The sequence below is a fragment of the Zophobas morio genome, unplaced genomic scaffold, assembly GCF_036711695.1.
Source record: "Zophobas morio isolate AGI-343-1 ecotype UQ-CSIRO unplaced genomic scaffold, CSIRO_AGI_Zmor_V1 ptg000024l, whole genome shotgun sequence".
NCBI classification, from domain to species: domain Eukaryota; kingdom Metazoa; phylum Arthropoda; class Insecta; order Coleoptera; family Tenebrionidae; genus Zophobas; species Zophobas morio.
Window position 1 is genome coordinate 2333147 of NW_026972129.1, and position 26235 is coordinate 2359381.

Sequence of the window (26235 nt, forward strand, 5' to 3'; positions counted from 1 at the left end):
TGATCTTCTGTGAATGTTCTGTGGTTGCCATGCTTGTTTACATTTATTCTGTGGGCATTATATGTGAGGTCGTCAAAACGAAGACAAGATGAAAAAAGAAAAACTACCGAAAAGTTTTAATTTAAAAGATTTAGAAGAACAGAGCGAAAATAGAAATTCGTGTATATATTTACAAAGAATTCAAGATCATTTGGCTTTGCATCCGTATCATTTAAGTGACCTGAACAATTCGTTGAATGAAATTCTAAATACACGTGTTGGTAAATATTGTCCTCGGTACGTATGATCTATAACACAATACATTTAAATATTATACACACAATATTATACAGTATTATTATATCGGTGCGTACTATGTTACTATGTTTTTGAACCTTATTGTAGTTTCTGAAGTCAATACCCTTATATTCCTCATACTGAGTATTATAATCAGGGTAAAGTGGACAGTGAACGAATGACAACAGAAAATGCCTACCGGAATGTGATTAGACGACAAGTAGGCCCCTTTTCAACTTGAAGAAAACTAGTTTGAAACGTGCTTGCAGTTTTGCTGAATATCCAAATAACAATTCAATAGATATAAATTTGACCAGTGACATGCCCATGTTTAACTGAACTTCACCAATCGCAGATAACCTACAAATTCTTGATGCTACAATATTCCACTCGCGATAATACAACTAAGAACGTATGCAATACTTCAAAGGGACACTGTAGAAGTGCAAAAAATGCGACAATTAAAAGGAAAGGTTATTCAGTAAAAATGTCACGAGCGGTGGTGCTACTAAATTCAGTCTTGTTTCTTGAAAGATTGTAAGGCAAAAGTAAATTGTCTTGCTGATTACAACTCTTGGTGAGAATCTCTTCTGCAATACTTGCCGTCCACTTTGTAGACTCGTGTGATTTTCGTCGCAAGGGGCAACTTGTTATGAACACACGGCAATAATTTTTGAAAAGAATCTGACAACTCATATTAATTACAATGCATCTTTTGTAAAAGTGGCCATAGGAATTCCCATGTTAAATTTTATACCCTATGGTTAATGAATGTTTTGTAAATAAAGTAAATGTAATGTAAAGATTCAGAGTTGAAATTTGTACTGGATGTAACTTGGGTCATTTTTTTGTCGATTTCATTAAATGCTTTAAATTAAAGAATATTTCTTAAAAAAAAAAATGGATTTTTTGGTCGGTAATATTGTAGGCAGCCATGTAAAAACAAGCATTTACCTGATGTTCCCAAAAATTTAATTATTTGTTCAATTACTAGTTTTTAGTGACCGAAATTCGTCAGCATGCCACAGAATACAATCAAAGAAAATTTTCTGCGTTTATGGTAGAATTCCATCGTTCTGTTTCTTTTCTAAAAACTGCAGTATTGAAATTATGTTGTCAAAAATAACGAGTTAAAACCTATGCCTATGATGTACCAAAATTTTTCTTATCAAAATATATTTTTTTAAAACAAAAATTAGCAATTAACTGCAAAAAGTTGTAGTGGAAATTAAAGTAGAATCCTAAGGCTATTTTCACCGTAAAAATCATCACTATGTTTTCACCCAACAGAAGTTAACATGGGATCTAAAATTTAACGAATCCCTGTGGCCATTTTTAAAAAAGATGCACTGTATCCAAACAGTGACATTAATTTTTTCAAATTCAACCAATTGTTTCTAGAAATTCCACGTGTGTTTTCATTGGAAATCCTACGCGGAATACCACTCGAAAATTCCACACTATTTTCAAACAACGACCTTTACATTGTTGTAAACAGTCTTATTACTCTTATTAGTATCTATACTTGCAGCTTGCAGCGCAAGAAATTGGTAGGCAGAGTTGTGGTGATTCTTTCAGTTTATTAATATTGCTAGTTCTGAATCATTTCAGTTATTGCTTGTTATGATCAAGTCGCAAGTACGGTTTCCGAGATGCTCCTGAACTACGTCATGTAATTTTAATTACGCTTTCCTGTGCCAGATTTCGATAACATGGTTGTAGCTGATGAACGAGGAGAGTGATTAGTGATTTTAATGTTTTTCTGTCAAGTTCTGCGTTTTGAGCGCCTAATTTCAACCATATAAGTACTTAATGTAATTATTCCCACTGGACAATTTTTGAACTATTCTGTATTCTTGTATTCCACCCTTTATTGACGGTAAGAAATATCTGTTTTTGTGCGATCACCTCTTCTTGATATTTTTTTAGACAATGTGAAAGCAAATGAAATTTTTTGAATAAAAAAAATCTTAAATTAATTTATTAATCAAATTACCTTGAGGCGGCCACACACAGAGAGGGAAGACTGTGCAGTTAAAAGTGTGCACGCTTGTCGTAAGTTAAACCCGTACTCTTTAATTGCACACACACAGAGAGAGGGAAGACTGCAATCAAAAGTGTGCACGCTTGTCGTAAATTTTAAAGCCGAACTCTCTAAACGGCGCAACTGAATTTAAACTCAAGCGTGCAGCGACTTGTGTCCACACACTGAGTTTTCCCCGCGCAGTTATAACTGTACACGCTAAAAATCAAACCAATTTTGATTCCAACAGGCTTGACTGCACATGCCAGATTCTTTCCCACACACTAGCAGTTTTAATTGTATCTCGTGACACGTACATTCAAGTCTTGACGTTTCCCTCTGTGTCTGGCCGCCTTTATGGGACACATTTCCGGTGGCTCTTTTTTTCGGGATTAACCATCTATTGTTGTTTAGGAAATGAGAGCATCCTTGACGAGTCGTAAGAGACAACTAGCAGTTTCATTTTCTCTCCAGACTAGTTCTCCATCCACAATCAAGTAAAATTTATGTTCTAAACTTTCAGGACTTCCAGAGGTTGCTTCGTCCCATAAGCTTATCATATACAAATATTCTTTTTCATTTAAATGCCGCTGAACTAACCCTCGGCTTTGTTATGTCTGCTGGTTAATTGTTTCTTTTAGCATCTCTTGCATTTCTTACCGGTTTAAAACAAATATCTTTGAAAGGGTCAAATGTAATTCCAAATTTTTCGCAATACCTTGTATAATAGTAATGTCGCTATTGTATTCCACAACACTTTAACGGGGGTCTCTTTGTAATCTTGATCTAAAGACTTTTTCATACTGAAAGCGAGTCTCTCAACATATTGCTAATACTATCAATAGGTGAAGGTTCTATTAAGAAGGAATAATTTCTCTCTTCACAGAATCCCTTGCACTGGATTCAGCATGATTTGTAACTCCTCTGGGTGTTAGTGGTTTTTAATTTTTTCATTGCTTGATCTGTGTCTTTGTCTGCCCCAATTCTAAGTTCTCCATTGTAGTAAAAAACTGCAAAAATACTCCGAAAATTTTATTAGCACCAATTAATAGTTTTCACAATTTTTTCACTTTCGTTTATAATGAAACCAAAACGACGCAGTTATAATCAAAATTAATAGCTTACTGAGTTTTACATGTCATTTTATGTGGGTTAAATTTTCATGACGAATATAACTCGGGAGTTCAAAATTAACACAGAAATTGTCTCTCCAGTTACTCCTAGTTTGTTTCTCGGAACAAACTACTGGTCTCCCGAAAAAAAATTCAACAATTTCGAGCTCGCTTGTTATACCTGTTACTTATGAAAATATTTCGACCTAACGTTTTGCTGCAATTATAAGATATACAGCTACCTTAACAATAACTTGTTTTTCACAACACTGCTAATTGTGCAAATTTTACAAACTTGTATGAATAGTATAATGTATTTGTTCACAAGTTGCAAATAACCAGGATTGTCGAGGATGGTACCCTCGCCGTTCACCAAACAATATGTTCCTGGAGTCTATTTGTTTTGCTTTTATAATAAGCAAGTTACGATAATTTCAACATTTCGCCAAGCTGCTGTTCACGCCAACAATAAAATTTTTATGAATAAGATTTTTTAAGATATTATATATTTTTTGTTTTAGTTTGGAAGGAATACTTTGTGGCTACAAAAATGTAAATTTTTCATCTCAGAACGGATATATTTGTGATGATTCCTGTTTTATCCATGTGGACACTGAAGCAGACTATTTTCTTTTTAAGCCAGCCACAGAAAAGTTACTTCAAGGAGTTGTTAACAAGATAAGTAAAGATCATGTGGGTTGCTTAGTACACAACATTTTTAATATTTCTTTGCCAAAACCTAAACATTCAGAAAACTGGATTGGAGATTCTCTAAGTATTAATGATGAAGTAGAATTAAAAATTACCTCTACGGACTTTGATAGAAAACTACCTTATATAAAAGGAGAAATCATGTAAGTTTTTTAATTTTAACCATAAAGTTTCTAGTGCGTGCGTGCCTGGGTTTGTGACGTATATGCACGATGGTACGTTGTTAAGAAGGTTCTACAGAACTCGAAAATAATGGCCAAAAAATCTCCGAACCAAATTTTTCAACATATGAAACTTCAAAACTACTTCGTAATTCTGATATGTTTTAATGTCAATTTAATTGAAAATCTAAAATTTCTATAAAAATAGTCAAAAATGACATCTTTCAACAGTAAAAAATGACGTTGTGAATCGTATTTTAGCAAATTATTGTTAAATTATTAATAACTAATTATTTAACTTCTTGTCTTTTAGACAATGCAGTTCATTACAACAAATCAGAATTTCGAAGTTAATTCTTCAAATTTGACGTTCACTATTTCCAAAGGTTTGGTGCAGGGACTTTTTTTAACATTTTTTTCGAGTACTTCACTTACCATCGAGTACATACATTAAAAATTTTATGACGTTAAATCGATGAATGGTATGGATGAGTGATGCGAGTTTATAAAAATAAAACGAAAATTAAATTACAAAATGATGTTTTATATAATAATTTCGATTTTTTTCCCAAAAATCTGACCGTTTCGTGTAAAAACTCAATACCGAGTCAGAAACTACATGTGTAGTGCCATGTTATTTTATACAATTTAAAACCAATTTACTATGTACAATTTTGAAGTGAGGTCATCACATTATTGGTGGGGACGATTAGACAAATTTTGGTTAGGGTTTTACCATCTACATTATATTCCTAATATAAATACAAAATTTGACAACAATCGGCCCAATACTTTCGGAGATTATCTGTAACTAAAATCCGGGACGGCTGACAGACGGGCAGACAGAGAGACGGAAACGGGAGACCTATTTCTTAGTACTGTAGGTGCCATGAAAGGTCGAGAAAACATAAAAGAGTCGGCCGTTGTTGTTGTTGACCTTTCGTTACAAAAGATTTAATGCGAGGCCTACTCCAATATTTGGGATACGAAAAATTAGTGGGTTTTAGGAAATTAATATTATACTATAGTCTTCCAAATTCCCTAAGGTTATGTGGCCGCACTAAAGCTAATAATTGGAAATAATAATCCTTTTGTGCGGCTCGTGACTGGTATGTACGAATCTACTGCTATAGATCAAAGATTTGTCCCAGTATCCTGCCCACCACCGCAGATCCGGTTTTAGCTGTATTGCTTATTTGTATCTATAGCCATTTCTCCAGAACAGTTTCGAATACAAAACTTTTATTTATTTGTAAATGTAATGTATAGATTCCAGAAACAAAACAATGTAATATGATAATACACGGTGCATTCTAATATGTCCAAATAATTGAGTACTGGAAGAGTAACGCATTTTCTTGAATCCTTCTCTGGAAGGGATGACGGACGGGATTAGGTACCGTGGAAAAATATGTAATTGTGGGTTTACCTTATTGACTGATCCATTGTCGATTTTACAATACCTTAATTTTATAACAACCGTATATAACCTTACAGCATTTTGAAAATTATAGCGTGATATAATGTTACATGAGTATGCAAGTGTCAGGTCATTACTGTGTTTACGTTATTAGAAACTGTAGAGCGACTGAAAGTGGTAGAAACCTGGAGTTAACAGGAGAGCCTTATCGTTCCATGTTTTACTGTGACTTTAAATTGGGAGTAACTCAGAAAGAATCTTTATAAGAAGAATTTTTAAAAATCGGGTTTGGTAATGGAGCGCTTGAGCCACTCGTTTTAGGTGCTTTACAGAATTTCGTAGGGGTCGTAGTTTCTTATACTATGAACAATATGCATGTAGGTTGGTCTCGCATAGCAGTTCTAGAAAATAATTGGGGCATTGCACTTGTTCAGTTTTAGTAGCCCACATTTTCTATGGTTATATGACAAAAATACATTTTTTAATTAGTAATATTGGGGTACATACATAATTCATTTGTATGTGTTCAGATTTTGAAGGCTAAAAATTCCAGTGTCTCACCTGAGGCCTTTTAACAAAGCGAATCACAGGACACCGTAGGTATTTTTCTTGATGGCAAATTTTGTGAACGTTATTATAAAATATGCATAAATGTAGCAATTTCCAAGTATATACAATCAATCCCTTCATCTTCTTGCGGGTAGCGACTGGCAAGCTAAATATTATTTACAAGGTCTGGTGTTTCTCCTCAGTACAGTGGTCGTTGGCTTTTACACAAAAAATATAATATTACTGCTGCTATATAGAAAATATGGGTATGGTCGGTTTTAGTTTAATTAATTTATTATTTGTAAATTTTGAGAATTAAAAAGTTTGATGTTCCAGTTCCATTCAAAATAAATTTGAAAACGAAGAGACTTCTACAGTTGAGAATTTGTCACTGAAAAATCAGAAGAAGTCCAAACAGTCAACGGCAACGTTATTTACACCCTCTTCGATTCAAACAAGAGTAGATGAAGCTGCCATCCAAAATTTCAGTGTAACAGTTGAAGATGAAAAGTCTGCAATTCGAGAAAAGTTGCCATCCAAAAATCATAAAAAATGTGCAAAGGCAAAGAAAACATTGTTTACATCTTCAACCCAGGCAGATGCAGATCCGGTTCAGAATGAACTGAAAGACATCCAAGAAAACTTCAGTGTAGTGACGGTTAAAAGTAATTCTTTTATTTATTCATATTTCTTGTGTTAAAACATATTCTTTCAGGTAATATTAAAAGAAAATTAGACGAAAATAATGAACAAAGTGACTCGCCAACAAAAAAAAAAAAGACAAAAAAGTAAAATAATCTCTTTGTAAGGTAGAAATAAAATTATTACTTTTTTGTAAATAGCATAGTACGTAGTTAGTTTTCATTTAATAATAAAAAAACATCTGGTTCAGTTCAAATTACCAGAACAGTTTTTTAACTATCCCTCAAATGCGCTCGAAAAAACAAAACAGGAATACCTTTCAAAATCGGTTTAGGATGTACTTCATAAAATTTTATGATAGTATTGAACTCCTGACGATGGGGTGGAGATGCAGTGTCCTATTGTTGGCTAATGCAGTTACAGTGCATCTTGAATCTACTTGGTTGTTAATCCAGGATCACCCTCTTCCCTTGTCCCATGGGGTATATATAATTGTATAAGGTATATCCTAAACGAAACGAGAGTGTACATACCGTACTTACCCGTGTATTTTGTGGAATTGGGTACACTTTTCCGAATTACATTGACTTGAGGTTTTTGGAGTTAACAAAATAAATACTTTTGAAATATAAACAGAAAAGTATATATTTATATAATTAACACAATGAAGCATAGTTAAAATAAAGTTATTGTTTTCATACAAACTTACAAAGAACATAAATGTGGGAATATTAACAAAATAAATATTTAAAACATTTGAGTGAAATAGCTAACACATTTAATATAAATAAATCGATAAATATCCAGCGACCACATATACAAATTTTTGAAATGGTAAATATTGTTGACAAACAAAAAAAATTGTTAAACTGAATTTAGATGTAAAAAGCTATGCCCATATTACATAGAATAATGTGTTTAATTTGTAGAAACATTAACCGAAAGTATCTGTTTACGTAAAGTAAATATTTAGTCCAGTAGGTAAAATAGTCCCTTGAAGGATTCTAAACTTGAGTAAAATGTTACAGTAATAAAAAAACAATTGATGGAAAATTTTAAAATTTGCACAAGTAACCATGAATTAGAAAGAGTAAAATTCTCTGTATCTTAGGGATGTACACCTTTGCAAAAAGCATACAAAACGTGCTGAGCAAATTTAGCAATTTTTAAACCATGTGAAAATAGCTTTTCATTGTTGCTATAAAGTCCTACGTAATTTAGATTAAATATTTATTAATGATTAAATTATACAACTAAAATGTAACTATATGCTTTTCTTATAGGTGTACATACAATACTTGAAATCATTGTCTTTTATTGCTCATTTAATGTATGTATTAAGCCAATCGTTTTTACCGACACGAGAGTACAAGTTGTCTCTAGAGACAACACAAGAAAAATTTGTAAATCAGGTTCCTGGATGATTTAACACAACTTGTCCAATGTCCACAACCATTTATGTAGGTACAATTGTGCAACTGCAATACTACCTCGTGAATTTCTGCTACTATTGCAAAACTGACATTCAAGGTTATGAACTGCAATTACATTAGAAAAATCCATAGATTCATTACTTTCTGAATTTGATTAGATACGTAAAAAAGGCTGACCGTATCCTCTTTATTTTTAACCTTTTGACAGCAGCTCCAGTTCCTCAATATTAACCACATATCTGTCACCATCTGTTAAATTTTAACAATTTCGTTATCTTTTCTAATACTCATGTTTCAGATGTAATGTTGCGTATGCAGCTGCTTGTGTGCAAAGTTGTTAAAATACAAACGGATTAGACCATGACTTCTTATTGATAATCGACATAATCGAAAAATATTCTAATAACCCAACGCATGTGAAATAAACAAAAATTTCCCGTGTTGTAGTAACATAACACGTTTTGATTACTTCAACAACGGAAATCGTTCATGGGACGTTTTACCTCACCGTAGGCTTAAATTGGGTGTATGTTTGGAGTGCAAAACGGTCAAGTCATTTACTTTTCTAAGGATTTGAAAAATATGTCATTGATAAAATGATGTTTGATTACGGCAATTTCATATTCTACACATCACAACTATTATTCACTTAGAAGAATAATCGGAAAAATTACAGAAAAGGCAATAACTTACAAAGTGTTGCACTTACAAATGACACGATCTTTTTCTAATTTTATAAACTCAAGTACAAATAATTACATTTTTAAATGCGAACGCTAACTTTGTAGTAGTATGATTACCTTAACAATAATGCAATAAATATCCAACAGCTTGGATAAATGTTGTAACGTTACTAACGTTAGTTCCTCTTGACTTAATTAGGGAATGGCTGTTTAGAAAATTCACATATACTGAGTTAGCGATGAATGTGTAAAAATCAAAACATTTATATTAGTAACTAGATGTTGGTAAATTTTCAAATTATGTGGTTTCAACTAACGGAAAGTACAAAACATTTACAACATCAAAGTTACATTTTTTTTATTTAATTTTTTAGTTTGCATAAATTGAAATCGCTAATTTTAAAATTGCGTTTAAATTTAATATTTTATTCACACTTTCATAGTGTAATATTTGAAACATATAGAAATATATGCTGAAATGTTTCTAGCTTTTCCTGTGCTACTACGCTTGAACTACTTAATGAAGCGTTTTTTATAAATTTCCTGTTTTGAAGACATTGATTTTCAGTTACATGAGTTTCTCCACTAAATTTCACATTGACATGCCTAGTTTAGCTGCTGTCCTTCGTCCATAATATGATTGATAATTATGTTTTACGCAAACACTTTTAAAAGTTTTTGTCTTGCATCTTCACAAATCGATACTGTTTAGCGATTGCATCACTGAAGCTACTGGTTATGGGTTATGGCAAATTGTCTGTCACAACGATGATCAATCATCATAAAATAATATTCATAATTTATTAATTAAAGTATTTCGATTTTTAATCAAAGAAAGTAACCTGTCACTTTTTTAAATTGTGAATTAGATTTTCTGCAGAAATGTTGGTAGATAATAGCTAATGAGATTATTTATTTTATAATAATAATTCAATTAAAATTTAACTCAATGGCCACATTTTCAGTTTATAATTATTTTTAAATGAACTTGAACGTTTAAATTCCATTGTGAAATATTACTAGGTACAGTACTTCATACAAAGCTGACGTTCGCACTAACAAATTCTTAAGGAGTATGAATGTTTCTGACTAAAATGCACTTAAAAGCCGCAGAAAACGCGACACACAGACCGTTACACAAAACTGGATTACAAAAATGAACGTACACTTATGCATAGGTAATCATACAGAAACAACAAAACACTTCATGCCAACTGTACATGCTTAGGATACTTTTAACATTCTAGTAGATGGTAGGCATGTGATAAAATGAAATATAGGCCGAACAACGGAAAACAAACTGAATGAAACACTTTGAATTTAATTTTTTTAACTTATGTAACAACAGTGTGATCCTCAAACACTTGTCTTCATTCTTTATTTTTTGTTTTTATCAGTGATAATAGTGTTTTAAAATGGCAATTTGATTTTGGAGTACAGTCATATAAATACTTTAAAACAGCTAATAAGGTGAATAAATCGGTTGATCATTTTAAATTTTACAAATTATAATTTTTATTCATTACATTTTGTCGGTGGTCACAAATTTTGACAGTACTAGATTCCAATAGGTTACTGCTTTCATTTGGTTAACATAAAAACTAACTGACAAAATTAGCAAGAACTTCTAAGTTTTAGTTAAGGAGAGGACAATATGCTGCAGGTCGTGCATACATTTTTCAAGCAAGATTAATTTCATTTTGTGATATATGAAAGGTTGGCAGATATTCAATGGGGTTAATTATCGTTAATTAAATTGATTTCCTACAAACAATAATTTTTGTTATACATACACCAAAGGTAACAAACAAGTGGATGAAAGTTGTGGATACGACCAAGTAAGATTGTTTCTTAAATGGAACGGTTAGATTACCTGTAATGCTGATGGCTTTAGAAAGGTCATGAGAGTTAGTTGCTGCTAAAAGTAAAAAAATGACCTTGCTTATGTATCATACTCTGCAGTACATTCTCCTGTAAATTCCCCTACTTGTCGGAAACAATGATTTGATACTGATTATTCCACTATTTGCTCAAGTGACAACTGTACTCAACAAAATTAAAATTGAACTAGTAAATTATTTTTAATCAGAAAAATGAGGAAAAAAACACGTTCGTCCGTTTAAAATTCAAACTTATTTTGTTACAATCAAGTCTAAACAAATCAAAATGTTGTGGTGAAACAGATCCTTACATTTATATAGTTCCCGTCATAACTTCTTGGACATCAAAACGTCAATGTATATAGTTCAAGCTTAACTGTCACTGTTTGACATTTTTTCTTAAGTCATCTTGATTGAAATGCCATCTGTGTTCTGTAAATAATATCGTTAATAGAAGGTGGTATGTCTTATCGGTAAATTGCAGCGATCTTAAGGTATATTTTTGATAATATTGATTGAGTTGTCACATTTTGTGAGGGATTGGCAGATCAGAACGAAAAATAGGGTTAGTAAGTAGCTACTAAAGGTCGCTTTACAGTTTATGACAATTGGTGGACATTGTTGTCCAAGAAGTTTTGATGGGAACTGTAGTATTTACTCACATGATTCGAATATGGATACGACTTTTTTAAAATGAATAACAATTGATTTTTTAAATGTAGTTTTCCTTTGGTTTAGTTTATAGTTTAAATCTTTTTTCGAAATATACTTCATTTCACCCGATCTCACCATTTTAAATTTTGCATTGCTTTTTTTTTTATTTTGTACAAAATAGTAAGAAAACTTTTAAATTTATATTGACACTGTGTTTCCTTCTTGCTCTTTGCGTTATACGTATTTTCTGAAGTATTTTGTTGCAAACATGAACAGAAATATAAACATACCCCACAATTTGTTACAAATGTAGTTGTTTTTACCGTGGAGGGTGGAGTAAGAACAGAGCGATAATACTATGAAATTTATAGCCCCAACCTCTTGGAATCTAAACACCTTTACGACTATGCACTGGAGTTAACCACACCCCTAGATTTGAAAGTATCGCCAATCAGTGACGGAGCAGTTAGGCTTATCATCCGTCATGGGGATGAAACGAACTGAAACTTATGAACACTAATTGTCTTTCCAAGATTGTTTATTTCCATTTCATGATTTACAAAGTTTGGATGTTTTCATATAAAAAAAAATAACGCACGACGTATAATAGGTATATACACCGTAAGTGAGGGAACAAAATAATCGCCATGTACGCCTATGGAGTACCGGTAAAACGTTGGGGTTTTTAGCCTCCTCACATGTGCACACAATCAACAGACCCATCGTAAACGGTGTTTAATTTTGTCCCAAAACGGTACCATTGAAAGCATACGAAGTGCTCCCTCCGTTTTTACTTCAACCTCCTCGTTTTTTACAAATACGTCGGGTTCGGTTACTTTGGCATTCTCATGTAAAGTAGTCGTTTTCCAAGATGTAAGTATCTTACTACGACTTAATGGTATATTGAGCCAGCTTAATACAACTTATTTGTCGCACATTGACTGTCTGACATTCAGGAATGGTCCTGTTTAGTACAATTATTAAGATGTTTTACGTGCATGCCTGAATTTACTTGTAACGAATAGGGGTTAGATTAAAGACGATGGATAAAATTAAAACTTAATAAATTTGTACTAAATATACAAGACGACAACATCTAAATTTAACGTAAAGAAAACTTCATCACAGAATTACTATATTTAATCAGTATATGGTATATGTATATTACGAGAATATGCAAAATCTATACAACTTTTACATCTACAGTCTATTCACACAGCAAAGTATATTTTCAAATGTGCACTTGATTCATCCAAATTTCAACTTGTCTCTGTGAAGTTGCGCATTTGAAACTTATTCTTTCAGCTGAACGAATAGGGAATAATTCAATCATAAAATAAATCGAATTTTGTCTTATGCGTAGTCAGGTTTTTCTTATTTGTTTCACCACGATCATTAAAACATCACCACACCTTCTATACATTGTTCATGAGCGAATTGTTGCCCATTAAGTATGGCCTAATTTTCAGTCTCCACATTACACAATAGTGACTTCATATTTTGTTGCGAAGCAATTGGTCATGCTGATACAATGATGGTTCCGTTTGCTGCTATATGATAAAAAAAATCAAATACAATTTTTTTGCCTACAAGAAAGATTACTCACTGTTATTTCGGTAAGTTGAGACCTATTTTGATAAGGCGTTACATTCGAAAGCGATGGCAATTGAGGTGACGTTTTCTGTCGCTTATATATGTTGGTTCTTAATTCAGTACTGGGCGGTCGTTTGGATGCAGTCTTTAATTTCATGTGGTATGGTCTGATAGGGGAATTTTCAGTCGTAGTAGAACAGTCTTGATTCTCATTTACATTGTAATATACTCGAGGACTGGGAGTTGAGCGATGATCTGAGCCAGGCGAAGGTAGATTGGTTATTAAATGTACGATCGCAGCTTCCACTTGTTGTGGATCTTCCACGGATTGTACTGAAGAATCACTAGTTCCACACGAAGTAATCTGCAACACAAAACATACATTATCACCATACAAATTAAATTCACTTTCAGCTCAGTCTTTTCCATAAGATACGTATCAAGAATTTTTAGAACTCTAATAGGGGCCGGTTTATAGAAAGGCGAATTAAATATATATTTAATCCTCGATTAATTTAACAGACGATTAAAATGTGGAATAGAGCCCGTGATTGGTTAAAACATGCACGTTGCCTAGCAACAGACCTCAATTAAAAGTTAATTCGCGATTAACGTTTAATTGAGGTCCGTTGCTAGGTAACGTGTATGTTCTAACCAATCACGGGCTCATATTCCACATTTTAATCCTCTGTTAAATTAATCGAGGATTATATATTATTTTTTCTACGATCACCACTGTAAATCGTTAAGATCACACAACTCGCTAATCATGTATGCGTGTCCTTACGCACAGCGTGCGTAAGAAAAGCAGATCGCACAGTTAGGGATTTTTCGATTTATTCAATTTAGGTTGGTAGTGAAAATGACAAGACGGACAGGCAAATACAAAATTGTGAAGCACTGTCAGCGTTACTGTTAATAAAAGAGGCATAATCAAAGAATTTTAAAAGAAGAAAACGAAGAAGGTAACATTTACTGCAAAAAATATCAACATTTCTCTCTTTTTACGGATTCTATTTAATTGTAGTCTAAAATGTCTAGCGATAGTGATGAATTAATGTGCACGCCGCCGGAGATAATTGAAAAGGCCAAAACGGCTATCGACAATCTATTGCCCACAAAGTCGCGTGAAAGATTTGAAATTGTCTACCAAAAATTTATGGAATGGAAAATAAAAAATAAAGTAAATTCGTTGTCAGAAAACGTAATGTTGGCATATTTTGAAGAGTTGTCAACTACAATGAAACCATCTTCTCTTTGGGCGATATATTCAATGTTAAGGGCTACAATAAACATAAAACATGACAAAATCAACATTGCCACTTATCCTAAATTAATAGCTCTACTAAAAAGAAAAGCAGATGGCTTTAAGAGCAAAAAGTCAAAAACTTTAACAAGCAAAAATATAAATGATTTTTTACAAAATGTTCCAGATACGCAATATCTATTTATGAAGGTATCTCACATCTATGTTATAACCTCATAAATATAACATTTTGTTTTAGGTTGTTCTTATCATTGCGGTTAGTGGTGCATGCAGAAAACAGGAATTGCAAAATATTAAACCTGAATATGTGCAAGATACTGGAAATCATTAATTATCACCATTCCTGATTCAAAAACAAAAACTCAACGTTCTTTTGTTGTACCTAAAACTTTTTATCCAACTTGTAAGAAGTATATGAACCTACGTCCTTCAGGAGATGATACAAAATCACTACCTTTTTTTTTAAATTACATAAACCAAAAATGCACCAAGCAGTGTGTCGGCATAAATAAGATTGGTAGTGTACCAAAAAATATAGCAGAATATCTTGGTTTACCAGATCCAAAACAATACACTGGTCATTGTTTCAGACGATCGTCTGCCACCATCCTAGTTGATACTGGTGGTGATTTACTAGCATTAAAAAGGCATGGTGGATGGCGGTCGTCATCGGTAGCTGAAGGCTATGTAGATAATTCAGTGAAAAATAAAACCGACAATTCACTAAAAATCGCATCTGCGATAAACAAGTCCTACTACATCAAATAATCATGCTATTTCAGAACATAATGTGACTGCAACCTGTAGTCAGAGTACAAGTCGCACTGTGAGAGCAATACTCACGTAAGTCAAAATTTACCGAATTCTTAAATTTATCATTAATGCATAAAAAAGTTAATGTAGTTTTAGTATATGTAAGTATAAACGGTTTTTAATAGTTGCGTAATGCTCAAATTCATCAAAATGTTTGTATTGCATTTCCGAAAATTACGTGCGCACTTAATGCAAGACTGCCGTATCTCAAAACTAAGTGAAATGCAAGTAAGCTATGAAGCTATGAGATTTCAGTCGATGTTGATAATAATCTGATACTCCTACTAATTTAGGTACAAATTGAACACAACAAGTGCACAATGTGTTCTGATCTAGTTAAGAATTGACCGAAAACATGGAAATCAATTTTTCTTTGAATAGGAAAGGTAGGAATGTTAATTAGAGCGAAATAAAAAAATTAAAATTTGTCAAAAATTCCGATGGAATTTTATAACTTTGTATAGAAAGGAAGTATATCAGGAAATAATGGTCAATCAATTCCCGAGCATCACGACAACGGCGGCATCAGACTTAAATGAAAATGATTAAACAATATTTATGAAGGTCCTTTAGCAATACGTAAAAAAATACGATGGGCTGAATCAATTATGTATAAAAAAAATAACACTGGTCAACAGCTAAGCTCTAACTTTTATTATAGCAGCCAATTATTATTTAATTAACAATTTTAAATGATATTATAAACGGCTAAACCCAAACTTAGCTCTCATTTAAAAGTAATCTTCAATATTATCCTTTGAAAAATACAAAAATCGTACTATTAAGTAATAGGAAACTTTCTATAAGGTGTATTTTTTTGTGATCAAATTGCTACAAACTTCTTGGGAAACAATAAGAAAACTACGTTTAGTAAGTAGAAAACATGTTATCATCATATAAAAAATTTAAAATTAACATATTCTTAAAAGTGCATTTTATGTATTCGCATCTTGATTTTTTCCCCAAAAATTATGACGACGTGAGTGACGGACATAGAGAACGTTTCCATCTGGGCATTTTGTGGATACAAAAACGTTACCAAGATCGATGGAACCCCTAAATGCTCGCAGAATACTGCGGGACCATAAAGCGAGAGATCTCCAATGAAATACATAGGAGGCAACCGAAAAAACGTCGGTCTTAGCTGTTTCTTTTGTTTTTTTCGTTTTTTAAACTACAATCGTTGTTTTTTTCTTAATTATGGTTGTTCTTTTGTTAATACATCACTTTTTGCCGTTAAAGATACAAAAATTAAATTGTTTTACCTGCTTTTTTGTTTTTGACATCAAATATGCATTTTTATTTTTAATTGAGCTAAGTTGTAAGGTTTATGCCCTTTGTTACAAACACAGACACAAATTGAACGAAAACATTACAATTATGTCAAAGTTAGAGAGAAAAAATTGAATTTTGTTGACCAGTGTAATTAAATAAAATTATAACACATTTTATAACAATTTAGCCATAGTACACTGACCGGCAAAAAAAAACCGGCCACCCTGAAAAATTTCGCAAAACAAAGCTTTAAAAATTATTAATTTAACTAGTGATCGTTATTTTATTAAAGAACCATTCACTATTGACATATAAGGTATAAATTAGCAAAAAAAAGAAGCCAATTAAACGCAGAATTAAATTTAATTTAACAAAATAACAGAAACAGAGTGACACTTTGAAAGACGTCTGTAAGAGTTAACGGAATTATTTTCGCGTGAAAGCGTTTTTTAATTGCCAAACTTATAATCAAATGATGAAAAACACTATTTACAACAACAGCCTCCTTTATTGTTTTTTTTTTTAAGAAAATATCGTACTTGGTCTGTTTCCGTTATTTTAAAGTGGTTTTGCGAAATTTTTCAGGGTGACCGGTTTTTTTGCCGGTCAGTATAGATGTTGAATGAATTAATACTGTGATCGTTTTGTGTTTTGTTATATTTTTTCATTACAATGTGTTGCTAGTTTGCTCTTGTCTTAAATTTATTAACACGCAAGCCAAAATATTTGATATGGTGTAGCAGTGCAAGAGTCACGTAAGTCAAAATTTCTTGTTTTCTATAACGAGTAGAAGGGTCTACTCTAAAGGAATAAAAACACGATTAATAATAGATTGACAATACGACTATAATGTATTTCGAAGCCTTTGGTATTTAAGATACAAATAATATATAGAAACTTGGGAATTTTAAATCACCATTACTCAAAACACGCTGGTTTTGAGTTACGTGAGTATTGCTCTCACTGTGCGAAGTAGCCACAAAACTAATACTACCGACCATTCCCTTGTGTTTAACAACTGTACAGTGACAATAAACAATTACTACAAATAATTACAATATCTAATAAAACTAAAATGTTAATGTTCATGAATAAAAAATATTTTTTTCTTTGTCTGTGCTCGTAGAAAAAGTATAGTACATAATTCGAGTTGTAAAGCCCTTACGCACATGGAAATACGCACTCGCCGCTTCGCGGCTCGTGCGCAACTTTTTCAATTCGTGCGTAAGATGCTTCTTACAACTCTTATTACGTAATATACTATTTCAAAATGGGCGCGAAGGTCAAGGACACGCAAAACCCAAAAATTTACTCTTAACTGTGTAGTTTAGTATTTTTTTACACCTTCTTATTTTACTTTATCGACACTGCAATAGTGACTGATATGTCAGTTGAGACGTCAAGAACCGCGTAAATTTGAATCGTTTCTATGAGCGCGTTCTATCGCAATATTTATGATAAATTATGTTCTTACTGAGTGGAGAAGTTAGAAGAACAACTTAAAAGCACCCAGCAGAGATCCTAAAAGAACAGATTTATAAATATGTCTAGGGTAAATGCTATGGCAGTGACGAGACCAAGAGGAATTATCCACCTATTTTTCAATATTCCTACCACTGTCAGTATTTTCCAATTGAACTGGCGTGGGGGACAGTATTACAATAAACATTCGGGAACACGGTGGCGCTATTGGTGTTGTACAGTCCTTAAGGCGGGAGGCTCTTACTACAGTACGTGCAGACAAATGGCAAAATGTTATTAGACATTGTGAACGGCTGATCAGGGATGATTGGAAGCGTTTAATGGGGTAATGCACCATATGAAGACATGCCCCCCAATCATAATTTCTCTCGATTCTGATTCTGATTCTGAATCAGAATGTTTTTCTAATAACTTGTCAGCTTGTCACTTTTTCATTTGGCATTTAATGTCAACAACAATCAGCATTAAGCCCTCAATGCAAACGGCTCTAAAGTCCTTGTTATGTACAGCAGCAGTGTTGAAACATGAGAGTGAAAGCAATGTAAATTCTGTGCTTTCTGTTATATAACATACTATTTAGTTACATTTTCTTTTGTTTACAATATCATAGACGAGTACAACACGGATGTACAACAAAACGTGTTGTTTACTGTAACGTCCGCGACCCTACAGTTTTGCGAGGGTTGTGATCTCCGCTAACTACACTGGTAAGTTGTCGACCTTGAAATTTGCTTAAATTTTGAAAAATAATATAGTATTTAACATTACTAGCATGGTAAAAGGGTTTTTACTGGCGGACAGAAGGATATCACCTTCTGGAGCCAGTAAAAACCCTGTTACCTTGCGTGTATTGTTCAATATTTTCTTTGTTTCTCACTTGTAAATAACTATTATAAACTATTAAAAACTCTAGAAGGTCCAATATTTGAAGAAACATCGTATGAGCTTTAGACGTATTGCCTTGGAAACGCACTTATTGTGTTGTCTAGTTCTGTCATTTACATTTTTCGATTTATCGTTTTCGATGTATTGAAATGAGTGTGGCGCAAGCTATATTGCTGAGGAAGCAGCAATTGTGAGTGAAAATTTGCCTGAATCAACTTTGGCTGTCATTTCAACTTATAATAGTTTAAAATACATGGCTGTATGAGCACGCGCAGGGCTGTAAAAGTTTTACTGGCTAGGCACAAGTTACAAGACGACTAGCCTGAATAAAAGAAAATTAGATTATATTACAATCAGTTTTGGTTGGATGTAACAAGAAGACAAAGTTGTGTGGAAATGTTGCCCGCAAATTTTTTTTAAAACATTTGTAATTTCATAAAAAAATCAATAGCGTTAACTTTGTGACATTTTCAATAGTTATAATAGTAACGAACTCAAATCCATAAGGTTTTAACTGGGAGTAATATTTTCGCTTTTATTTCCTTAAGTATTGAGCAGTGGCGGCTCGTCATATGAGGCAAGTGAGGTGACTCCTCACAGCATATATCTTAAGAACAGATTGACTTAATTTATAATTAAAAAAGAGTTTTCAATACATTTTTAGTTACAAAAATATGTTGAAATGGGAAATTTGTACATGATTTTTTATTTTTTATGCTTCCTGCTGACATTTTCCGTTGAATACCGTACGATTTATGCCCCTACTTCTTTAACTGAAGCGGCCAGAACGTCGGTTCACTTGAACCAGCGCAGCCCAATCACAGACACGGATTTCCATGGCTCAGCTCCTATACTCCTATACATGCGTTCGCTCGGAACTGAGGCGATATCTTCGGTGCTTCTCCGCCAATTTCGGCGTACTCATTAAACCATTTTTCCATTTATTTTACAGAACGGTAGGGTTGCGGGGTGCGTGGGTAATTAGCATGAACGTGAATAAAAACCCACGTGTTGGTGTTTTGTGTTATTGTCTCTTTCATAGGTACAGGTGAGTGAAAAATAAATCCCGAGTACGATATCGTCATGTTGCTTCTTGAAACGCCGTTTTCACGGCGAACCGAGCTAGAACGTCGACAAATCTTGCTAAATATCGAGCAGTCAAAACAGTTAATTCATTTAACTTCCATTGATAAGCGACAGAATCGTCAGTACTCCAAGTCTTTTAAATCAACTTGGTACCTACGAAACATATAAATGGTTCTGCCGTAATATTTACACATCCCGGGATATAACGATTTAAAGAATTTCATCCGAAGTGCAAAGTTACATGAAAGTTCCAAAGTACACATTAAAAATTTCATGGGCTTAAAACATTTAGAAAAGAACACAACAACTATTCCCGAATCCCTCCAAGAAAGTGCTACTTTGAACAAAATTTTGACTTATAAAAACATGGTTGATTCAATGTGTTATGGGTGTTATTATTATTATTAGGACCTACCACTGACCCGGGAATGACTGGTATTCAGGCAAGACTTCTATCATTACTAACTAGTAAGACCAAGTAATATTACTATTATTGTCAAACTTCCATCATCGCCTCACCACATCAGACAGTCACGAGCCGCCACTGCTATTGAGCAGTTTGTTTGCCCAAGGTTCAATCAATATTTAGTGGCAAAACACCTAATTTATTTTAATACTTGAGTACAACAACTTGAAAACGTCTGCAAGACTTCACAGCATTCGGTTCTGCAGATTCAAAATCAAATTTCGTACGTTGTACCGTCATCAAATAAAAAATTGGTCGAAAGTTGTTTCGATAGAACTTCCCTAGCTCCTGAAATACAATGAAACATATCCACCATTTTCGAGTTGAATTCTTATCTACACAATTTTGTGATGACGTCATCAACATTTTTTTCAATGAACGTATATCAACTTGGATTGGTGCAGTGTAATAGTAAAAATAACAGTATTGTATTCTCAAAATTTTATGGGAAAATGGAGTGAGCTGTTCTTGATTTAATCAATTAAATAAATTGTCTCATTCATTAATTTTTTTGTGTTTAAAGAAATCTAAAAAAATTAAATGCAATGTGATAAATCATAAGTAAAAAATTGGTCTAAAGAGTTTAGTCAGTACTTCCCTCGCTGTCGGAAACTTGACGACTACATGCCTATTGTGTTTGTTTTCTCATTACATTTTTGTAGTGGGAATTAAAAAAAATTGCGATGACGTCATCAACATTTTTGCAAAGACACGTACATCAGTTGGGATAGATGTAGTGTAATACTAAGAATAAAATTATTGTATTCCCAAATCTTCGGGAAAATGAATTGGGTCGTTTTGAATATTGATTTGTTATAATCAATAAAATAACGAAACAATTTACTCACGTATACGGCGCCGGCGTGTAATATGAGAGGGAACTGAAAATCGTGTATGTATAAGCATTCTTAATTTAAGATGACAAGCGTAACAGCAGACGTGAGAGTCAAACAGAGAAACTGTAAACAAAACGACCATCGGTTTTATTGCTTCGACTTCCGCTTATTATATAAAACATTGGGTTTTATTTTAATTTTTGACGGTGGAATTCACAATTGGTTGATTATAAACATGTCTATACCACACTCGCGGAACCTAGTCAGCGCACAAGACAAATGCACGTCTGTAATGTTAAAGTAGATGTAAATAAGCGTGTTACCCTTATGTTTCAACCAAGTTTTTATTTTAAAAAATTTTGTGTCTACCAAATTGGGTTGGTCCAATGTAATACTAATAATAAGTGTTGCCTTTAATTTAATCAATAAAATAAATTGACTTCATTAATTTTTTTGAGCCACCTCTTAAGAAAATCTAAAAAATATGAATGGAATGATAAATCACAAGTACAAACTCATCATCTTTTTGCATTTTAGATAGGACTTATTTAGCAAAATTTAAGGGTGACGTCACCAATTTTTTTAGGAGGGATGAACAAATACATTTTGAACAAAAGTTTACCATGCTTATAATAACTTTAAAATATCTCCAAGATTTCAAAGCATTCGCTTTGTAATTCCTGATTAAATCGATAAAATAAATTCACGCATTCATTAATTTTTTTGAGTCAGGCTGTAATATGCAAATCCAAAAATATGAATGGAATGATAAATCACAAGTACAGACTCATCATATTTTGTACATTTTAGATAGGATTTATTCAGGAAAATTTTGGGGTGACGTCATCAATTTTTTAGGGGGGATGAGCAAATACATTTTGATAAAAAATTTACCATGCTTATAATAACTTTAAAACATCTCCAAGATTTCAAAGTATTCGGTTCTGTAAATCCTGATTAAACCAATAAAATAAATTCATGCATTCATTAATTTTTTTGAGTCACCCTGTATATGCAAATCCAAAAAATATGATTGGAATGATAAATCACAAGTACAGACTCATCATATTTTTCACATTTTAGATAGGATTTATTCACCAAATTTTAGGGTGACGTCATCAATTTTTTTAGGGGGGGATGAGCAAATAAATTTTGATTAAAAATTTACCATGCTTATGATAACTTTAAAATATCTCCAAGATTTCACAGCATTCGGTTCTGTAATTCCTGATTGAATCAATAAAATAAATTGACGCATTCATTAATTTTTTTCAGTCACCCTGTATATGCAAATCGAAAAAATTTGAATGGAATGATAAATCACAAGAAGAGACTCACCATATTTTGTACATTTTAGATAGGATTTATTCAGCAAAATTTTGTGGTGACGTCATAAATTTTTTAGGAGGGACGACCAAATACATTTTGATCAAATTTTACCATGCTTATGATAATTTTAAAACATCTTCAAGATTTCAAAGCATTCGGTTTTGTAGTTCCGGAGTAAATCAGTAAAATAAATTTTGCGCATTCATTAGTTTTTTTGAGTCACCCTGTATATGCAAATCCAAAAAATATGAATGGAGTGATATATCACAAGTCCAGACGCATCATATTTTTGGAGGGGATAACCAAATATATTTTGACTAAAGATTTATGATACTCTTTAGAGCCTTAAAACATCTGCAACATTTCAAAACATTCGGGTTCGCAGATTCCAAATTAAATTGCAAAATGTTGTTTCATAATTTTGATTTTTTTTTCCAAAAATCTGGACGTTTCGGGTAAAATCACAATTCGGAGTCATAAACTACATGTGTACTGGCGGAAACGGGAGACCTATTTTTTCGTCTTCTAGGGGTCATGAAAGGTCGAGAAAATGTAAAAGTCGGCCGACGGACTCGATTACAATACTTTCTTTGCTTACGCTCGGGAAGTAAAAGATATACTACTCCTGTATATAATCTAATTTTATTTCGTACATAATATTTAATTATGTACGAAATAAAAATTCTAGTCAACTAAAAGATAGGACGAGCTGTGATTTAACTAGTGATAATTTTAACAATTTTTTGTAAATATAACCTCCAATCTAGTCAAAACAGTACGTGTTAATAGTATAGACCGACTATTGTGATTCGTTTCCTGAATGTCCTAAATTTGATAAAATATTTAGTGCCAAAGTACTAAATCATTGACAGACTTCCTAGTTCTAATTGTACAAAGATGTATACGGCTTAAGGCTTCATCAAATTGTTTTGCAATATTCTTTTTTGGGCGGCACAATAACACGTCGGTAAGCAGAGAACAGATAAGTCGTCTCGTGGTGTAGCGGTTAGCATACTTGCCCGGAAAGCAAAGAGACGTGGGTTCGAATCCCACCGAGGCACAACATTTTTCTCTGCTTACCTACAGTGCTTTTAAACACAAATAATGAAATACGTATTTAAGCATTTTCCGAGATTTAACGCCTAAGGGGGTGAAAAGTGGTGGCGAAGTTTGTATGATAAAGATATTTCTATTGTAAATTTACATTTTTACGTGGAACTTGCTATTAATACTCTTCAATACATATAATGAAAGACGTATTTCAGATTTTTTCAAGATTCCACCCCTAAGAAGATGAAAGGGGGTGACAAAATTTGTATGAGGAAAAATATTTTTATGGCAATTTTTACTTGAATCTTATCAATAAATGCTTTTCAACACAACGAATCGTTTACGCGAGCGAAAAGCTAGTAAGTAATAAAGCTTCTTTTCACGATGCAAATGTATCCAACATGGAAACACAGTCAAAAGCTAAGCAGTAGTTTGACTCGAATAAATTAGTTGAAAAATAAAAACAAAACAGTTGACATGCTATTCTCTTTAAAAAAAGAATGTTGCTTCTTTAATAGGAGTTTTGAATCCTCAAATAAATTTTTCACGTTGACAGTTCTCTAAAATGGAGTGTACATTCTAATCGGGTTCTTCCCGAGACATTAAGAACGGCTTACTTTTCTTTCTTCCGTTGTCACATATCTTACGGTTTGTTAACATGAGGGCATAGCAGTATACGCCATAAAATATTTTCTTTACAAAGACGAGTTGTGCGCATTCTTGCTGGCATCGGATACACCGACGATGTCAGACAGTCTTTTATTGAATTAAAATTTTTAACCTTTCCGTCATTATTTATATTTTCATGTCTCGTATACATAAAAAAAAAACATACAGAAGTACAGCTACCATGAAGAAATCCATAATTATTAACACTCGTTATAATAAACACATACATATGCTTAAAGAAATTAAGATTGAACAAATCACAAACTGGCACTGAATATTTTAGCATAAAGTTTTTTAATAGTTTACCAGATGAAATGAAAAAATTAAGTGTGGAGGAATTTAAGCGCAAAGTAAAAACATTATCAGTAATGAATCCATTTTATTCCTGTTATGAATTTTTATTTTCACTGGTAGTACACTATTGAGTTGTAAATTTATGTATGTATGTATATCTCTATATATGTATTTCACTGACCTGTGCAAGAACTATTTTTTGTTGCATGTGTATCAATAACATTATTAATATTATTATTATTACTTCATATAAAAGTCATTAGTTTCCTGGTATTCTTCTTGGAAACGTCCGACGACGGCGTGTAGCTATTTATTTTTATCCTTGAATTTTTTTCTCGGGGCTCTTGCAGACCGGCATTGCGTTGATTAATTTTTAACTCGGTTATAGTTTGCTCCCTTTTGAGTCCTTCGATGAAATTCCACACTGATGGCTTTAGCGCATGAAGTTGATTACTGTGAGTTCCGTGCCAGATTTCAACTGTGTTGTTCGTTGTTGAATAATTTTGAAGGATAGCCTCAAAAAAATTACAACAACTATGTTTAAATTTCGGGTCTTTTCTTGGTATTTTTCGCCCCACCCAAATTCTTTCGAAATATGATACTACCGACTGGTCATCTTCTGATATGTTTGGAGCACCAATATCCGCCGTCATATCTTTTGTGTAGAAGAAACCACCGCAAGAGAATTTCTTCTTGTTATTCTGGGCTTCAACAAACCGAAAATATATGTTTATGACGATTCATGACAGCGAAAAAATTGTTGTGTCTTCACCGATGTGACACTGGTCTCCTGCGTTTTGTTTTATATTTTAATATGCTTCAGGTTTTTTTTTAGAAATTCAATTTTGCAGTGTTAAGCCGACTCAATTTACAATTCTATCTTGACGCTTTTAAGAATCTATTTCACAATATCAAAATGTTCTATAAAAACAGTTACCTTACATAAATTAATTTGATGTTTTTCGATATTTTGTAGTTTCGATAATATGTTTTTCGATATTTTATAGTCTCAATAATGTTTTTCGATATTTTGTAGTTTCGATAATATGTTGTATTTTGTACTTTAGATATCTTACATTTTCGATATTTTGTTTTCAATAATTTGTATTTCGATAATATTTCCGTCACCCGCTGCAGTGGACGTGTAGAACAGAAGTAAGTAGAGCTCGTCGTTGTGTAGTAGTCATATCTGACCGCTACTTGGGAGACTTGGGTACGAATCCCCGTGAACGGATCACTTTTTCTGTTTCTATAGTTGGCAGAATTAAATTCTCGCTACTCTTCTAATGACGTCATCAGTTTTTTTTTGAAGGTGATAAATAAACAAATTTTGGTAGTTGTGTTGTACATTGGTATTTTAAAAAATTCTCTTAAACAGTCCCAAACGGAAAACGTGCATTTTTGTATTTTACAAGCTACAAAACAAACATAACTTGAAAGATGGCCTACTGCAATATTTCTCTTAGCTATCGCTTGGGAAGTAAAAACAGAAGTTTGTGTTTTATTTTAAAAGTAAGCGGCAAAAATTAAATTATGTATATCTATATAATAAAAATGAATCGCCAAATGTGTGCTAAGCGCATAACCCGAGAACGACTCAACCGATTCGGCTAATTTTTGTTTTCAAATATTCGTTGAAGTACGAG

General features: G+C 32.8%; 2 protein-coding genes across 6 annotated transcripts in view; one reads left to right on the top strand and one right to left on the bottom strand.

The window, feature by feature from the left end:
- Nucleotides 1-7153, top strand: LOC135134813 (DNA-directed RNA polymerase I subunit RPA43). The gene is made up of 4 exons (XM_064063648.1): nucleotides 1-276; nucleotides 3933-4265; nucleotides 6589-6917; nucleotides 6968-7153. The coding sequence occupies exons 1-4, from the start codon at nucleotides 89-91 to the stop codon at nucleotides 7042-7044; spliced, it is 927 nt and encodes a 308-aa protein (XP_063919718.1). The 5' UTR covers nucleotides 1-88; the 3' UTR covers nucleotides 7045-7153.
- A 3971-nt stretch (nucleotides 7154-11124) lies between these two features.
- Nucleotides 11125-26235, bottom strand: part of LOC135135491 (basic helix-loop-helix ARNT-like protein 1) — a 115033-nt gene continuing 99922 nt past the window's right edge. For 4 of the 5 annotated variants that reach the window (XM_064064556.1, XM_064064557.1, XM_064064558.1 and 1 more), the window contains 2 exons: nucleotides 13151-13501; nucleotides 11125-13094 (listed from right to left, as the gene is read on the bottom strand). In XM_064064556.1, the coding sequence (XP_063920626.1) occupies nucleotides 13038-13094; nucleotides 13151-13501 (408 nt within the window). In that variant the 3' untranslated portion in view covers nucleotides 11125-13037. The remainder of the gene's footprint in view (nucleotides 13095-13150; nucleotides 13502-26235) is intronic. The other variant, XM_064064555.1, reaches the window with a different exon arrangement.